The 16701-nt window shown below is 34.5% G+C and overlaps 1 protein-coding gene across 4 annotated transcripts in view; it reads left to right on the top strand.

The window, feature by feature from the left end:
- MIER3 (MIER family member 3) overlaps positions 1 to 15969 on the top strand; it is a 33194-nt gene extending 17225 nt beyond the window's left edge. For all 4 annotated transcript variants that reach the window (XM_012775652.2, XM_012775656.2, XM_012775654.3 and 1 more), the window contains 6 exons: positions 1453 to 1604; positions 4445 to 4526; positions 6014 to 6108; positions 11536 to 11663; positions 11747 to 11889; positions 12000 to 15969. In XM_012775652.2, coding sequence (XP_012631106.1) covers positions 1453 to 1604; positions 4445 to 4526; positions 6014 to 6108; positions 11536 to 11663; positions 11747 to 11889; positions 12000 to 12457 — 1058 coding nt within the window. In that variant the 3' untranslated portion in view covers positions 12458 to 15969. The remainder of the gene's footprint in view (positions 1 to 1452; positions 1605 to 4444; positions 4527 to 6013; positions 6109 to 11535; positions 11664 to 11746; positions 11890 to 11999) is intronic.
- Positions 15970 to 16701: the final 732 nt, after the last annotated feature.

The raw sequence follows: 16701 nt of genomic DNA, 5'->3' as shown, positions 1-16701 counted from the left end.
TCTCACTCTTGCTCAGGCTGGTCTCAAACTCCTGAGCTCAAGCAATCCACTTGCCTCGGCCTTCCAGAGTGCTAGGATTACAGGCATGAGCCACCGTACCCAGCCCATCTTTCTTTCTTCTATACCAGGTCATCCCCCGTTTAAAGGAGGGGAGGACTGGCTACCCTGGGGTTGTTAGCCTTGGCAGCCACTAGCAATGCTGTCTTCCTAAAACTGCTTTCAAAGTGGTAGAAGCCAGTTGTCCCGGAGGAAGCAAACAATAGCTGATGGTCTTCAGATGTGGCAGCCTCACACACACACACACATCCTACCCAAATGCCACACACCCTTGAAGCCAAGTACATGCTCAGCAGCTGCAGGTCTGTAGGGCAGACATAATGGAGGTAATCTCTCAGTTCTACAAATCAAAGGAGAAGGTATATATATTATTCTCTGTCTTTTGAGGGAATAAACCCAAACTGTTTTACCTATTTTCAGTTGTGACCAGAATAAAGAAAGTTCCAGGAACTTCTCTAAAAAGGCAGTCTTATTACTTCACAGGCACACTTTAGTTTTAACTTTCCTGCTGAGTATAATGCCTGCCTTATTAATTTGTGAGCTTAATGCACTTATCACAGTCCCTGGTATATGGTCTCCATAAATTTGTGTTAGCTGTATTTAGTGTTTATTATGCACTTGAAGAATGGATTGCACTTGAAGCACTGGGCTAAATACTTGGGCCATCTATATTACTTTATTATGTAAAATAGAAGCTTTGAGTAAAGTGGTAGAGTACATTAGTATAAACTTGTACAAAATATAAACTTGTAGTGACATTTTGTTCATTAATATCAGTGTTTTTAAGAGACTGTGGAAAGTTTACTTCTCCCAACTATTTGCCCTTGTTTTCAAAAATCTCCCTAGGGATGTTCAATTAATCTGCTTCGTCCTTTAAATAAAAATACTCTTATTGAGAGGATGTTAGTAAAGGAAAAGTATGCCTTTCTTAGATACTTCATTATTACCAGATAGTTTGTCTTTTATGTGGTTTTGTTTGTTTATTTTATTTGCAATTTTTAACCTCTAGAGATTTCATAGAGCTGTTTAGGGAATTCAAGAGAAAATTCTAATGAGGTTATTAGAGAATTTACACAGATTATTCATCAGAAGAGTATAAGATACCAATAGGGGGGTTTCCATTAGATTTTACTAGGTATGGAAAGCCTTCTAATCCGTAAATCTGACCACCAAAAAAGCCACTTGTTCTAGCCACCAGAACCCTTGGCTTATAATAAAATTTAAAAAAGGTTCTTAAACTAGTGAAAGGCTCAACTTGCCAGATAATCAAATTACTGGTATCCTCAAAATTGCTTACCTGTCCCAGTGTAATAGCCTATCAAGAGGACAAAGAACTGTGTACATCTTTGAGTGTGTTCACTATTTTTAATGTGCTAATGGAATTTTCTTCATCAGTGTATGAAAATGAAGACCAGTTACTTTGGCGTCCTGATGTGGTTTTGGAGAGCAAAGTTAAGGAGTACCTTGTTGAGACCTCATTAAGAACTGGAAATGAAAAAATAATGGATAGGATTTCTGCAGGAACGCATACAAGGGACAATGAACAGGTATACTTCAACTACTTTTGTTGAAACAGCAGCTGACTTAAAATACCTTCTTGGTTTCTTTTTTTTTTTTTTTTTTTTTTTTTTGAGACAGAGTCTCGCTTTGTTGCCCAGGCTAGAGTGAGTGCCGTGGCGTCAGCCTAGCTCACAGCAACCTCAAACTCCTGGGCTCGAGTGATCCTTCTGCCTCAGCCTCCCGGGTAGCTGGGACTACAGGCATGCGCCACCATGCCCAGCTAATTTTTTATATATATATCAGTTGGCCAATTAATTTCTTTCTATTTATAGTAGAGACGGGGTCTCGCTCTTGCTTAGGCTGGTTTTGAACTCCTGACCTTGAGCAATCCGCCCGCCTCGGCCTCCCAAGAGCTAGGATTACAGGCGTGAGCCACAGCGCCCGGCCACCTTCTTGGTTTCTTAAGTTTGATTTAAATATTTCTTACATGTGAATTGGATATTTTTTCTGACAGATTTTTAAAATTTGCAAAATACTGGTTTAAAAAAACATAATCTCAAATCCTAGAGGTAGCCATTTTACATAGTTTCATGTCTTTTGGTCTTTTTTCTATACGGATATACATATCTTTAGATAACATTTTATATCCTTTTAATCACCTAATCGTATTTTCCTTTGCCATTGAGAAGTCTTTAGTACCTCATTCTTGATGACTATATTTTTTCTTTTTTTTTTTGAGACAGAGTCTTGCTTTGTTGCCCAGGCTAGAGTGAGTGCCATGGCATCAGCCTAGCTCACAGCAACCTCAAACTCCTGGACTCAAGCAATCCTACTGCCTCAGCCTCCTGAGTAGCTGGGACTACAGGCATGCACCACCATGCCCGGCTAATTTTTTCTATATATATTAGTTGGCCAATTAATTTCTTTCTATTTATAGTAGAAACGGGGTCTCTCTCTTGCTCAGGCTGGTTTTAAACTCCTGACCTCGAGCAATCCGCCCGTCTCGGCCTCCCAGAGTGCTAGGATTACAGGCGTGAGCCACCGCGCCCAGCCTATATTTTTTCTTAGACTTGTAATTACTTCTTTAAACATGCTCTGTGGTTGGACTTTTAGATTTTATGATAAATATATTCTTTGAATTATTCTTGAACTTCAGTCAGGAAGTGATTAAGGTGGTGTCTATTAAGACAGTATGGATTTGATGTAGGAGCATTTGCTAAGCACTCGTGTACCTGGAGATGCAGAACAGTCTCCTGATCACCCTAGTTTTGCCCCTCTGACATAATTTTGCCCCTCTCATATACCTTTTTCACTCTGTATCCCAAATCTATGTGATCCTGACTAATGAATACCCAGAGATAGGTAGACTCAAACTTGAATTCCCAAATAACAGAGAGAAATCATATTAGTTGAACTTCAAAGTAGTTTTATTAGCTGTCAAAAAGAAATCCCAGGGTTTTTTTTGTATTGATATTTCATTAAGTCTATAAATTAATTTTGGAAAAATTAGTACTTTTACAACATTAAACCTTTCTACTTCAAGAACATTATCTGACTCAATTTATTTGACTTTTTAATATCACTCAAATGTTTTTGTTTTGTGTTTTTGAACATCACATACATCTTATTAACCTAATTCATTTTGTGTGTGTATTTAATGCTATTGTAAAGGGCATCTCTATTTATAATTGTATATTGATGTAGAAAAATAGCAATTTTTAAAAAATTTCATTTTAAGCTATTAAAACTTTGATTTTTCAGTTTCTCAGGTTTTCTACTTTTTAAAAATTTATTAATATTTTTGTTTTATACATCATAATTATATACATTTATGAGCTGGGGTGGTTTTCTGGCTTTAAAGTCATTATTAAGTTATACTTTTGTTCTTTACTCTTATTCCTGTGTCTCTCAGAGACATTTGGTATTAATAGTGATTTTGAGTCTGATTTTGGTAGAAGTAATAAATCTAAGGTTATTACATTAAGGATAATACTGACTCTTAGTCAATATAGGCTATCTTTAGTATAGCAAGGTAGTATCCACTATTTATAACTATTATAGTTTTTGTCTTTTTAGTTGGAAATAGATATTGATTTGTCAGTTGCTTTTTCAGTAGCTGTTGAGTTTTTTTAATTGACATACTTATACATATTTATGAGGTACATCATGATATTTCAGTACATATAATGTGTAGTGAGTGATCAGATCAAGGTAATTAGCATAGAGATAATTGTTTTTTAGTGTAGCCTGTTCATATATTAAAAGTTTTTCTACAAAAAAAAAGTTTTTCTAATAATAAACTATCCTCACCTTCCTTGAAACTTACTTGTGAAGGTAGATTATTTAGCTTTTGATTGAATTTTGTTATTGCTATTTATTATGTTCATAATTACAAACAGCTTTCATGGGAAGAAATTATAATTGAAAAAAATGATACCTTTTATAGTAGATAGAAATAGCTGAGACCATTATAAACCCAGTCACTGAAGTACCAGTGCTACCATTCTAGGCCTGCTTCATTCCCTTTTATTAAAACTCTAAAAGATAGGGAGAAGATGACATCAAGAGACAAGCCATAGTTCTATTTTTCCCAACTAGAAAAAGTCATCTAAATTAGGAGTATGTCTCACCTCAGAAGGCCTAGCAATTAGAAGAAAAAAGAGTCAAGAATGATACAGGTAGGTGTCTTCTGAGAATTAGAGTAAGAATGAACAAACTGAAGTAGTACCAGAGTCAGTCTGCAGGGTAGTTATAGAAACTAAATGCCTGAAATTAGGCAGCATTTCAGCCAGTATTTGTCAAGACTCTACCTGTTTTTTTTAAATGTTGTTAGGTATCAACTTATAGCAATTTTTACTGGATGTTTTATTCCCTCTCTCTCTCCTAGGCGTTATATGAACTTCTCAAGTGTAACCACAATATAAAGGAAGCAATTGAAAGGTACTGCTGCAATGGAAAAGCATCTCAAGGTAAGAAAGAAATACTTAAGTTCAAGAGAGAAATGACAAAGGATGGTTATTTCAATATTTAAGCAAAATATTGTAAGGAACAGAGCAATTCTGTAACATTTTTATAAGATCTGTGTTCTTCATAGCAAATAATTTTTCCTTTTCTTGCCGTCTATTTTTCAACGTACCAGAGATCGTGCAAATACAAATTAGTTGCACCCCTGTTGCCTCTACTGTCTTGAAGAAATAGTTACAGAGCAAAGCAGACCCCAGAGATGGCAATAATCCAAAGTAATTAAAAAGAATGGTTTTATAATTCATTGAAAAAAAAGTTTTGTTTTTTTTTTAAACCAGACAGGAAATGAAAAGGAGATCAAGGATTTTAAAAAGTTTCATGTATAATATATTCCATTCAATTTATTGCAAGAAATGTATTTTTAGTAATCATGTAATAACACTTTTACAGTGCTTAGGTTTTGTTTTGTGTGTCAAGGAAAATAGTTAACTTTTATTTCAATATTTTTTGTCATTGTATAAATGGATTGCATGTACCATAGCTTTCATTAAGTAGATACAGACTGAAAATAATACTTAGTAATATTATATAAATCGCTTGGAAAATATAAAAGCTGAAAATAGTATACTTAATCATGTACATTGAGTTAGTCTATTGAAATATTTCCCTTGTAAAAACTGCTTCCTTGAAAAAATTATTTTAAGCTCTCAAAACTCTCAAAAACTAAATACTGGTTTCTTCTTCAAATAATGTTTTCACTTTTATTGTGGATTATTAATGGCTTTGGGGACCTGATCCCTAGTATCATTGAGCGAGACACATCAGAGATAAAGGGGAATAATAAGTGAACTCTTAAGTCTAGCCTGGGACCCTGTGAATACCTTCTAGGTCTCTACCCCAAGTAGATTTTGAATTTGCCAACATTAACATCTGCTGGGAAGTTGAATGGGATTTAGTGTTTCTAGAGCATGGACTGTTTCTTATTCCCTTTATATTTCCAGAGTGTGGTACTCAGACTTTAAATAAGTATGTGTTGAGTATACTTTATTTATGGCCTCTAATTAAAGAACTTAATGGTTTTGATGTAAGACCAAAATAGAGCTTTTTCCCCCATAAGTAAATAGCTCTTTTTCTAATTTTAAAATAGTATATGCTTATTGTAACACATTTCTTTTAAAATCAGAAAAACAAGCATAAATTAAAGAAAAACATTAATTTCTTATCTTACAACACAGAGGAAAAAAGCCAATGTTTATATTTTTGTATTCTAGGCTTATTGATAAGATTTAGAATATGCATACTTTTGGTGATCCTAACAGAAATCTCTTATATACAGAATTTGTGTGTGTGTGTATGTGAGAGAGAGAGAGTGTGTGTGTGTGTGTGTGTGTGTTTATGGCCTTTTACAGGGGAAACATTGAAAATAAATCAGTGATTCTCATAAAAGAGGACATTCTGAGGACAATGAATTTTATTTTAAATTATTTTTTAGAAGGAATGACTGCATGGACAGAAGAAGAATGCCGAAGCTTTGAACATGCACTCATGCTTTTTGGAAAAGATTTTCATCTTATACAGAAGAATAAGGTAAGTTAAGCAAATTATAGAAATTGCTTACTAATTACAATGAATGTGAGCAACTAATTTGTAAGTCACTTGAGTAGGAAAAATAGCAATAACTTGTCAGTATTCCCCATAACATCTCATATATCACTATAAACATAACTGGAATTTGCACACAGGTGGCACAGGCTGCTTATGGGATGACTGAGAGTATATTCATATATCTTTTCATATAAACAGTTATAATATTCTACTCAAAGAAAATGGATTCATGATATTTTTCAGGAAGGTTCTTACTTTTTTACATTTTTCCTTGATTTTCATTTCTTTCCAAGCTATTCAGAGGTTTATGGCTTCAAAATTTCTTATCAGCAATAAAAACTGCAATTCCTGAAAGAAGAAACATTGTTACTAAAAGCAACTAAAAAATATATTCTAGCAACAGCAAATGCTGGCAAGGATGTGGAGCAGTAGGCACTTACAGGCATTGCTGGTGGGAATGCAAAATGGTGTAGCCACTTTGGAAGACAATTCGGCAGTTTGTTATAAAACCAAACAAACTCTCACCATATGATTTAGCAACCCTGCTCCTTGGTATTTACCTAAATGAGTTGAAAACTTATGTCCACACAAAACTTGCACACAGTGTTTATAGCAGCTTTAATCATAATTGCCAAAACTTGGAAGGAACCAATATGTCCTTTGAGGTGAGTGGATAAATGAACTGTGGCACATCGAGACACTGGCCAATTATTCGGTGCTTAAAAAAAAGTGAGCTATGAAGCCACAAAGAGATGTGAGAAATCTTAAATGCATATTACTAAGTGAAAGAAGCCAGTCTGAAAAGGCCACAACTATATGACATTCTGGAAAAGGTGAAAACTACAGAGATAATAAATAAAAAGATCACTGGTTCCCAGGGGTTTAGAGGTAGGAGGGAGAGATGCATAGGTGGAGCACAGAGGATTTTAAAGGCAGTGAAACTATCCTGTATGATACTATAATGGTGGATGCATGTCATTATACATTGTCAAAACCCACAGAATGTACATCAAGAGTGAACCCAAATGTAAACCATGGCCTTTGGGTGATGTGTCAATGTAGGTTCGTTGATTTTTTTTTTTTTTTTTTTGAGACAGAGTCTCACTTTGTTGCACAGGCTAGAGTGAGTGCCGTGGCGTCAGCCTAGCTCACAGCAACCTCAAACTCCTGGGCTCAAGCAATCCTTCTGCCTCAGCCTCCCGAGTAGCTGGGACTACAGGCATGCGCCACCATGCCCAGCTAATTTCATATATATATATATATTAGTTGGCCAATTAATTTCTTTCTATTTATAGTAGAGACGGGGTCTTGCTCTTGCTCAGGCTGGTTTCGAACTCCTGACCTCGAGCAATCCGCCCGCCTCGGCCTCCCAGAGTGCTAGGATTACAGGCTTGAGCCACCGCGCCCGGCCGTAGGTTCGTTGATTTTAACAAGTGTACCACTCTGGTGTGCGAGATGTTGACAGTGGGGGAAGTTATGCGTTTGTGGGAGCAGGAGGTATATGGGAACCACCTGTCCTTTCTGCTCAGTTTTGCTGTGGATCTAAAACTACTCTAATAACTAAAAAAAAAATAAATATTTTTTCATCCTGATAATATGGGATAGTTAAGTCTTATTAAAATATTCTTTTTTAGTATCTCTCTTCATCCACAAGGAAGGCAGTGTTTTGAAGCATTTAGGTGGGTAGGTCAGTATTTTATGCCTTTAAAACAATTAATGGACTTTATTTTTTAGAGCAGTTTTAGGTTTACAGCAACATTGAGCAGAAAATACAAAATTCACATATATCCCTTCTACATCTATTGTTTCTCCTATTAACATTTTTGTTAGTATGGTACATTTGTTATAATTAATGAGCTGGTATTGATAACCTTATTATTAATTAAAGTCCATAGTTTACATTAGAGTTCACTCTTTTTATTTTACAGCATGTGATTTTTTTTTTTTTTAAAGCATATTTTTCTATGGCCAGGTGTGGTAAAGGAAAGCTGAGGTGGGAGGTCAGAGGATCACTTGAGCCCAGGAGTTCAGGACTAGCCTGGGCAACACCATCTCTACAAGAAATGAGACCCTATCTTCACAGAAAGTTTAAAAACTAGCCAGATGTGGTGGTGTGTGCCTGTAGTCCTAGCTACTTAGTCCTAGCTACTTGGAAGACTAAGGTGGAAGGAAATCACTTGAGCCAAAGAGCTTGAGGCTGCACTGAACTATGTTTGTGCTACTACACTCCAGGTTGGGTGACAGAGAGCCTGTCTCTTTATAATATATATATATTTTTTATTTTTTATTTCTTTTCACAGATTTTGATCCCTAAGAGTCAATATGTTTTGACAAATGTATAAGGATATGTATCCACCATTACAGTATCATTCGGAATAATTTCACTGACCTAAAAATCCCATGTTTCATCTATTCTTCCCTCCCCCCACCTCACCCACAACCTCTAGCAACCACTGATCTTTTTACTGTCTCTATACTTTTGCTATTACAGAATGTCATATAGTTGGAATCATACAGCATGCAGCCTTTTCAAATTGGCTTCTTTTGACTTAGCAATATGCATTTAAGTTTCTTCCCCTTTTTTGAGGCTTGATAGCTCATTCCTTTTTATCACTGAATAGTATTACATTATATGGATATACCTATTTGTTTATTCATTCACATATTAGAGGATATCTTGGTTGCTTCCAACTTTTGGCAGTTATTAAAACTGTTGCAAACATTTGTTTGCAGATATTTGTGGACATAAGTTTTCAACTCCATTTGGTTAAATGCCAAGGAGCAGAGATTGCTGGATGGAATAGTAAAAGTATGTTTAGTTTTGTATGAAACTGCTAAACTGTCTTCCAAAGTGGTTGTATCATTTTGTGTTCCCACCAGCAATGAGTAAGAATTCTCTTGCTCCACATCTTCACCAGCATTTGGTAGTGTCAGTGTTTTTGATTTTCACCATTCTAATAGGTTTTAATGGCATCTTTTTGTTGTTTTAATTTGTAGTTCTGATGATATATGATGTTAAGCATCTTTTACACTTATTGGCTATTTGTGTATCTTTTTTCAGGTGTCCCTTCAGATCTTTTGCCCTTAATTGAGTGGTTTGTATTATTATTATTGAGTTTGAAGAGTTATTTATATTTTTGGATTATAGTTCTTTATCAGATTTGTTTTTTGCAAATATTTTTTCCCAGTTTGAGGCTTGTTTTTTATTCCCTTAACAGTGTCATTTGCAGAGTAAAAGTTTTTAATTTTAATGATGTCTATTCACAATTTTTTTAAATTGTTCATGCTTTTGGCATTTTATCTAAAAAATCATTGCCAAATCTAAGTTCATCTAGATTTTTTCCTATTATCTTCTAGGAGCTTTATAGTTTTACATTTAGATCTATAGTCTATTTTGAGTTAATTTTTTGCAAGGTGTAAAGTCTGTATCTAGATTCATTTTTTTGCATGTGGATGTCCAGTTGTAGCACTACTTGTGGAAAAGATTATCCTTCTTTTTCCATAGAATTGCCTTTGCTCTTTGGTCAGTGATCAGCTGACTACATTTTTGTGGGTATATTTCTGAGCTCTCTCTTCTTTTCCATTAATCTATTTGTCTGTTTTTTCCCCCCAATACCATACTGTCTTGATTACTGTAGTTTTATAGTAAGTCTGGAAGTTAGGTAGTATGAGTCCTTTGACTTTATCTTTTTCTGAGTCTTTTGCATTTCCATATAGAATTAGGTTGTTGATGTCCACAAAATAACTTGCTGGGATTTGGTTGGGATTGCACTGAATCTGTAGATCAAGTTAGGAGGAACTGACATCTTAATAATGAGATGTCAGTCAGTGTTCATCTGTCCATGAACATAGAATATCTTTCCATTTATTTAGTTCTTATTTTATTTATTTAATCAGAGTTTGGTAGTTTTCCTCATATAGATCTTGCATGTATTTTTTTTAGATTTATATTGAAATATTTAAGTCTTGAGGGTCTTAATGTAAATAGTATTGTGTTCTTAATTTCCAATTTCAATTGTCATGGTTGATAAAGGAAAGCAATTGACTTTTGTATGTTAACCTTGGATCCTGCAAATTTGTTATCATTGGTTATTTTGGGAGTTTTTTGTTGATTCTTTGGGATTTTCTACATAGACAATAACATCATCTGTGAACAGAGACAGTTTTATATCTTCCATCCCAATCTGTATACCTTTTATTTCTTCTTGTCTTACTGCAATTGCTAGACCTTCCAGTAGAATGTTTAATATTTCTTCCTTTCTGTACATATGAAAACCTAATGTTTTCTCAAAGATGAGATGAATAGATAAAACATTTTTAAAGAAATCTGGGTTGTCTTTTTAAATAAAAATAAAACCATCAGTTTTGTAATGACTTATTAAATTTACTCCATTCATTCCAAAAACAATTATGTCCTTCCACTCTACTTACCAGACATTGTTTTAGGCACTAGAGATATATCAGTGAATAAGACAGAAAAGGTCTGTGACACAAGAAGCCTGCATTCTCTGTGAAGACTTATAGTTAATGATGTTTATTGAAAAGGTACACTATATTTCTTTGTTTAAAAAGCTTGTCCCTATATTAGTGATCTTATATCACAACTTACTCAGGAATTTGGGATAGAGATACAGAAGTTCTTTATTGGGTACTGATTAAGCAGGGGAGAAAGTGTTTATTGGATAAGGATAAAGAATTTTGTTCTGAACTCATGTCTGTGGCTGTATGTGGTTAGAGGAGCCCTAGTTTGAGTGTGGAGCCAAGTTGGTGAGGCTCAAATTTTATTGTTGTTATTACCAAAGTCTGTTGGAGGTGAGAGCCAAACACATGTTGGACGGGAAAAGTCCTACTTTTAGCTAGCAAATAATCTCAAATTCCAGGTGCCATAGATTATTGATTCCTTTGCCAAGGGTTCTTAATCCTTTTTGGGTAATGGAACCCTTTGATAATCTGATGAGGCTGCATTCATTCTCCCCACAAAAGTGTACCTGTATATAATTTTGGGAGTTAATAGATCCCAGTGAAATCCATTCATGGACCCCTTAGGGGTTGGTTAATCCAAAGTTAAGAACCTCTCACTATAATCAGAATCACAGTGAGAATTGAATGAAGAAAAGTAAAGAATGTGTCAGTGCTTAAGGATTTTTAGTAAATATAAGAGAATTTCTCAATGCGTACTTTTTTTTATAAACTAACATCTAATTTTTATAAAAACAACTTTGGGCTTTTGAATATGCCCTCATTATTAAAATTAATGATGTTTCACTAGTAAAAGCGTTTAGATTTTCATAATTAGGAGGATAGAAAATAAGACCCATGGAATGAAGTTACAATGTTGTAGGGGGAAAATTGCTTAAAAAATGGGTTGAGTTTGTTGTTTTATTTTTAAAATTCAACTTTTCTTGTTAGGTGAGAACTAGAACAGTTGCTGAATGTGTAGCATTCTACTATATGTGGAAGAAGTCTGAACGTTATGATTACTTTGCTCAACAGACAAGATTTGGAAAGAAACGATATTACCATCACCCCGGAGTTACGTAAGTACCATGGCCTTGACTTCAGTAACTTGTGTTTTTAATCATGATATGCAGTCATAAAATTTTGGGTGTATATTTTTCAGGGACTATATGGATCGTTTGGTAGATGAAACAGAAGCTTTGGGTGGGACGGTAAATTCTTCAGCCTTAAATTCTAACCGGCCTGAGCCTATTCCTGATCAACAGCTGAATATTCTCAACTCTTTCACTGCCAGTGACTTGACAGGTAAAATGAAGATCCCTTTGGGTTCTTTAGTGTAGTTTGTTGGAAAATTGTGTCCTCTTTGCTTCATATTACAGGACCACTTACTTAAACCATTTTCTATTTCTTTTTAGCTTTGACCAACAGTGTAGCAACTGTCTGCAACCCCACGGATGTGAATTGTTTGGATGATAGCTTTCCTCCACTGGGCAACACACCCCGTGGACAAGTAAATCATGTGCCTGTTGTAACAGAAGAGTTACTCACCCTGCCCAGCAATGGGGAAAGTGATTGTTTTAATTTATTTGAGACTGGATTTTATCACTCGGAACTAAATCCTATGAACATGTGCAGTGAAGAGTCAGAACGACCAGCAAAAAGATTGAAAATGGGCATTGCCGTTCCTGAATCATTTATGAATGAGGTTTCTGTAAATAATCTGGGTGTGGACTTTGAAAATCACACACATCACATCACCAGTGCCAAAATGGCTGTTTCTGTGGCTGACTTTGGCAGTCTGTCTGCCAACGAGACCAATGGTTTCATCAGTGCCCACGCTCTGCATCAGCACACCGCCCTTCACTCTGAGTGACACAGGGAAGGAGCCCAGAAACAGTGTGTGTTCAGTACCAGTAAACTTGAGGGGAGCTATCAGGTTTGCATAGTCTTTCACTGGAAGTTTGAACCTTTTTCACTATGACATCAGTGATGTCAGTATGTATAGAACTATATCTTGATTTATCAAGAGTATTTTCATTTTTCAATCCATAAATGTGGAAATGAACTATGATCAGCAGAGTTGGGAACTAAGATTGAACTCTGTGGTGCAGCTTTAAGCTCTGCTTCTCTCTTCCTCATCCCCCAATACCTCTTCCCCACTCCCTTCTTTTTCTATTCTTTTCTGTTCCCCACTGCCCTCACTCCCAATTTTAAAACCTGTAGACAGAGGCCACCAGCTCAAAACCAGCACAGATGTTCTGAACTGAATGGTGTGGCTTCTTTTCATGTAAATTCCTTTTGCCGTAACGGATGCAGTGGAATAACAATGTTTACAGGTACCGATCCCGATCCCTGCTCAATGTAGCATTTTTTTGGTTTTATTTTCTTAATTAATAAAAGCAGGGGTAGGTTTCTTTAAACTGCACAAACATGCAAGGATTTTTTTAAAATGGAAACTTCTCTCATGTTATTCAACTAGAGCACTTCAGTTTACAAAACAGCAAGTCCATCTTTATGGAAGCCAGCACGAGGAACTGTGTGCAAATATGAAGACACTTGCTTGGATCCTGCTTCAAAATTCTAGACCAGGGCTACCTTACACAGAATTGGCCATTTTACTGCCAGGAGATTTCTGTGTAACTTCATTTATTGGCTAAAAATTTGGTATTTGAAGATGTGGTATTCAGATGGGGTTTTGTCCACCATTGTCAAGATTGTAATCTTAAAAATCATATACTGGTCATTGATAATTTAGTTTATCCTGAGGCAGTTGACTTGCAAAGGCACAGTCTACAAAGCCTAGGATGTTGCCACTCAATGGTTTACATTTTGGGACACCTCTTAAGTTGTTTGTAGCACTGCAGTTCAAAGTGTTAATATTTAGAGGGACTTCTAGATTTTATACATAATGCAGTAGAACCTTGAAGTATATTTAAGCTTTTTTGTTTAGCTTGAACACCTAGCAAGAAAAATGTGAGTTCCTATCTGAAATAGAATGGTACGTTACCACTTTAAGTTTTAAAAAGTAATAAACATTCAGATGTATCTCAGTTTTATTTTTATTCTAAACATCGTGAATGGGAAGCCATTGTCATAAACTTTGGCCATTTTTGCTCTATAGACATGCCTCTTTAAGTTATAAGGTGAATCAATATGTAATACAGTATTAGGATGTAATAAGCTTTGCTTTTATAGTACAGTTAAAATACAAAATTCCTTTTTTTTGACACCATCTTAATTAAAATTTTTGATTTTTACTAGTTGTATTGCTTTGCAAAAAACTTAAATGTTTGGCTACATTGCTAATATTTGTAAGTGTAAGTTGCTTCAAGGTTGTGCTGATGAGTAGATAGGACATAGTGATTAGTGATCGAAAGGGAGGGTATTTATTATACAAACTGTGAACTGCAATGACATCCTTAGTTTTGGATGATGTGTACTCTTGTTTTTCTTTGCAGCATTTTAATGAAGATTGCTTTGAAGTGTTTACGCAGTAGCAGATTTACTATAAAATTTAGTTTAGCACAGTGGACAAAAGTAGTTAATAACTTAAAATCAGTCTCTAATTTATACATCTGAAGTCTAGCATTCCTATATGCACACAGTAAATAATGGGTAGCCTGGGCTCTGTTGCTTTCTGATATTTTTATCCAAGGTTGTCAGCTTCTTTTGCTGTGTTGGTTGTGCTAAACTTTGAACCTTATTTCTTTTATTAAAAATCAGTATACTTTCTATAATTTAGTAAGATACTGGCCATGATGTTCCATTGTTATAACTTTAATTTTCACTCTGGGTTTACAGTGGCTGGTCTGTATAAATAATTTACAAAGATGACTGAATGCTAATACCAGTTGCACTTAAATGAACATGCCCATTCTCAATAGCTGATGCAGTAATATATTCAGTTTATCTATGCATTGCTGGGATCTTGATATAAGATGGAAACAGTGTTTCTTATCTAAAGTTTTGATTATCAGCAAGTTGAATGGACACTTTAGTTATTTAAATAAAGATTTTTGACCAAAATCCAGAAAATGGTATGAGAGAAAAATAAATTCCAGCTAGTTTAATAGATTTTTAAATGCCAATCTGATTTTAGCCTCTTAGAGAGTGCTAACTAGCTGGTAACGTTTACTTTTAATTCCTTGTTAAAATGAGGCAATAATTTGCAAGATTTTTGTATATAAATGTAAATTCTTCATATCTTTTTAGATCTAATTCAATATTTTCTGACTACTTCTGCCATGTATAATACCATTTTTGTGCATGCTTGATGTGACATTCATAAATTGTACCACTATGACTTTATCCATGTAAAATAGCTATTTATTGAATTTTCTTTTAAAAGCTGGATTTACTGTTTTTTCTCTCCGTTTAAACATCTTAACAGAATTTGTTACTGTTTATTAAAAGAATTGCGTTTGAAAGCATGAAAATAACTGATTTATAATCATATGAAGAAATAATAATGCCTTTATTATCAAGTGTTAAGCACAATTCTTATAACAAACTGTGATAAATTCTTTGTTTTTTTTCCTTTGCCGCATTATTTTTGTATGAACAAACCAAAAATTCATGGTGAGCAGTTGCAGTGTTGGCTGATATATCTTTAATGTACAGGGAATTTGACGAGGACAGTGGATTCATTTAGAAGTGTAACTGGTGCTGTGATTATAGCAATACTTTACTTTTGTTAGTTGTACTTCATCTTTTTTACGCTAGCTTTTTAAATGTTTAGTTTTCCTCTTGTCATGGTCAACTGCTGAATTTACTTGAAGGATGTAGAATACTGTTTAAATAATACTAAAATCTGTACAATTAGGTCAAAGAATTGTGCAATTGTTTCCTTTTTAATTTTTAAAATCGAGGGTCATAAATATTTGAGAATGCCAGATCTGATAGAGCATAGTGATACTATTTAATTTAACCAAAGTCTCTAGTGAGTATTTCAACTTTGAATGTAAACTAACAAATAAACCTGACCACCAAGGAGATTGTTTGCCCAGAGTTTCAAAGCACATTGTCTACAAATGGGAATTGAAATAATTTATAAAAATATTGACATTACTATGTTTTTTAAAAAGTTCCTAATTTTTTCACTAAAAGGAGGAAACTATTAGTTTTATTGTTAAATATGGTAGATATTATTCCTCTTAGATGACCAGTGATTCCAATTGTCCCAGTTTGAAATAAGTACCCTGTGAGTATGAGATAAATTAGTGACAATCAGAACAAGTTTTAGTATCAGATGTTCAAGAGGAAGTTGCTATTGTTGCATTGATTTTAATATTTGTACATAAACACTGATTTTTTTGAGCATTATTTTGTATTTGTTGTACTTTAATACCTGGTGTACAGTTCCAGAAATAAAAATCTGGAAATCTTTTTTTTTCTTGGTTTGTGTGAGTATTTGCCAAAAATAGATTTTTTTATTTAATGAATCTTAAGCTATACCAAATAGCTAATATTACACCCCTGTTAAATTGGTTTTACATGCAGTAAATAAGACATATGATACATAAGTATTAAAGGTGGTAGGTAAGTTTTCTTTAAATCCTTTATAGTAGTTTTCCATCTATAATAAAATTCTAACCATCTTAAAGTAAGGATTACTTTAAGTTTAATTAAAGTAATTACTTTCAGTTAAAGTAATTACTTACTTTCAGTTTAATTTAGGAAGCATTTGTTGAATGTTATGTTTCAAACACTGTTCTAAGCAACTGGGTCTTTTAGGAAAACGTGATACCTGAAATTTGATCAAGTATTATTTGACAGACTATGGTCAACTAGTCTTCCTTGTCTACACTATTCAACGTTTCATTGAACCTGCCTTGTCTTATCTTTCCTAAACCTTCATTTCAAGCTAAAGATCTTGCCTTAGCCTAATTTTATAAGTTTGTCCCTATATATCATTTTCTGTGACCAGAACTTTATCTGGCTTCATTCTTAAAATGCAGTAATCAGGCTGCACATAATATCCAAATTTTGTACTAGGCCAACAAGGGAATAGAATGAAAGCAAAAACTTTCACTCCTCTGCTTTTGGTTACTTGTCTAAAACCATATTCCTTCATTCTCAGACACCAAAGGGCCTCAGTGTGGAGGGCTTGTGTGGTGG

The sequence above is a fragment of the Microcebus murinus genome, chromosome 11 (genome assembly GCF_040939455.1).
Source record: "Microcebus murinus isolate Inina chromosome 11, M.murinus_Inina_mat1.0, whole genome shotgun sequence".
NCBI lineage: Eukaryota > Metazoa > Chordata > Mammalia > Primates > Cheirogaleidae > Microcebus > Microcebus murinus.
This window is presented reverse-complemented; position numbering and strand designations above follow the sequence as displayed.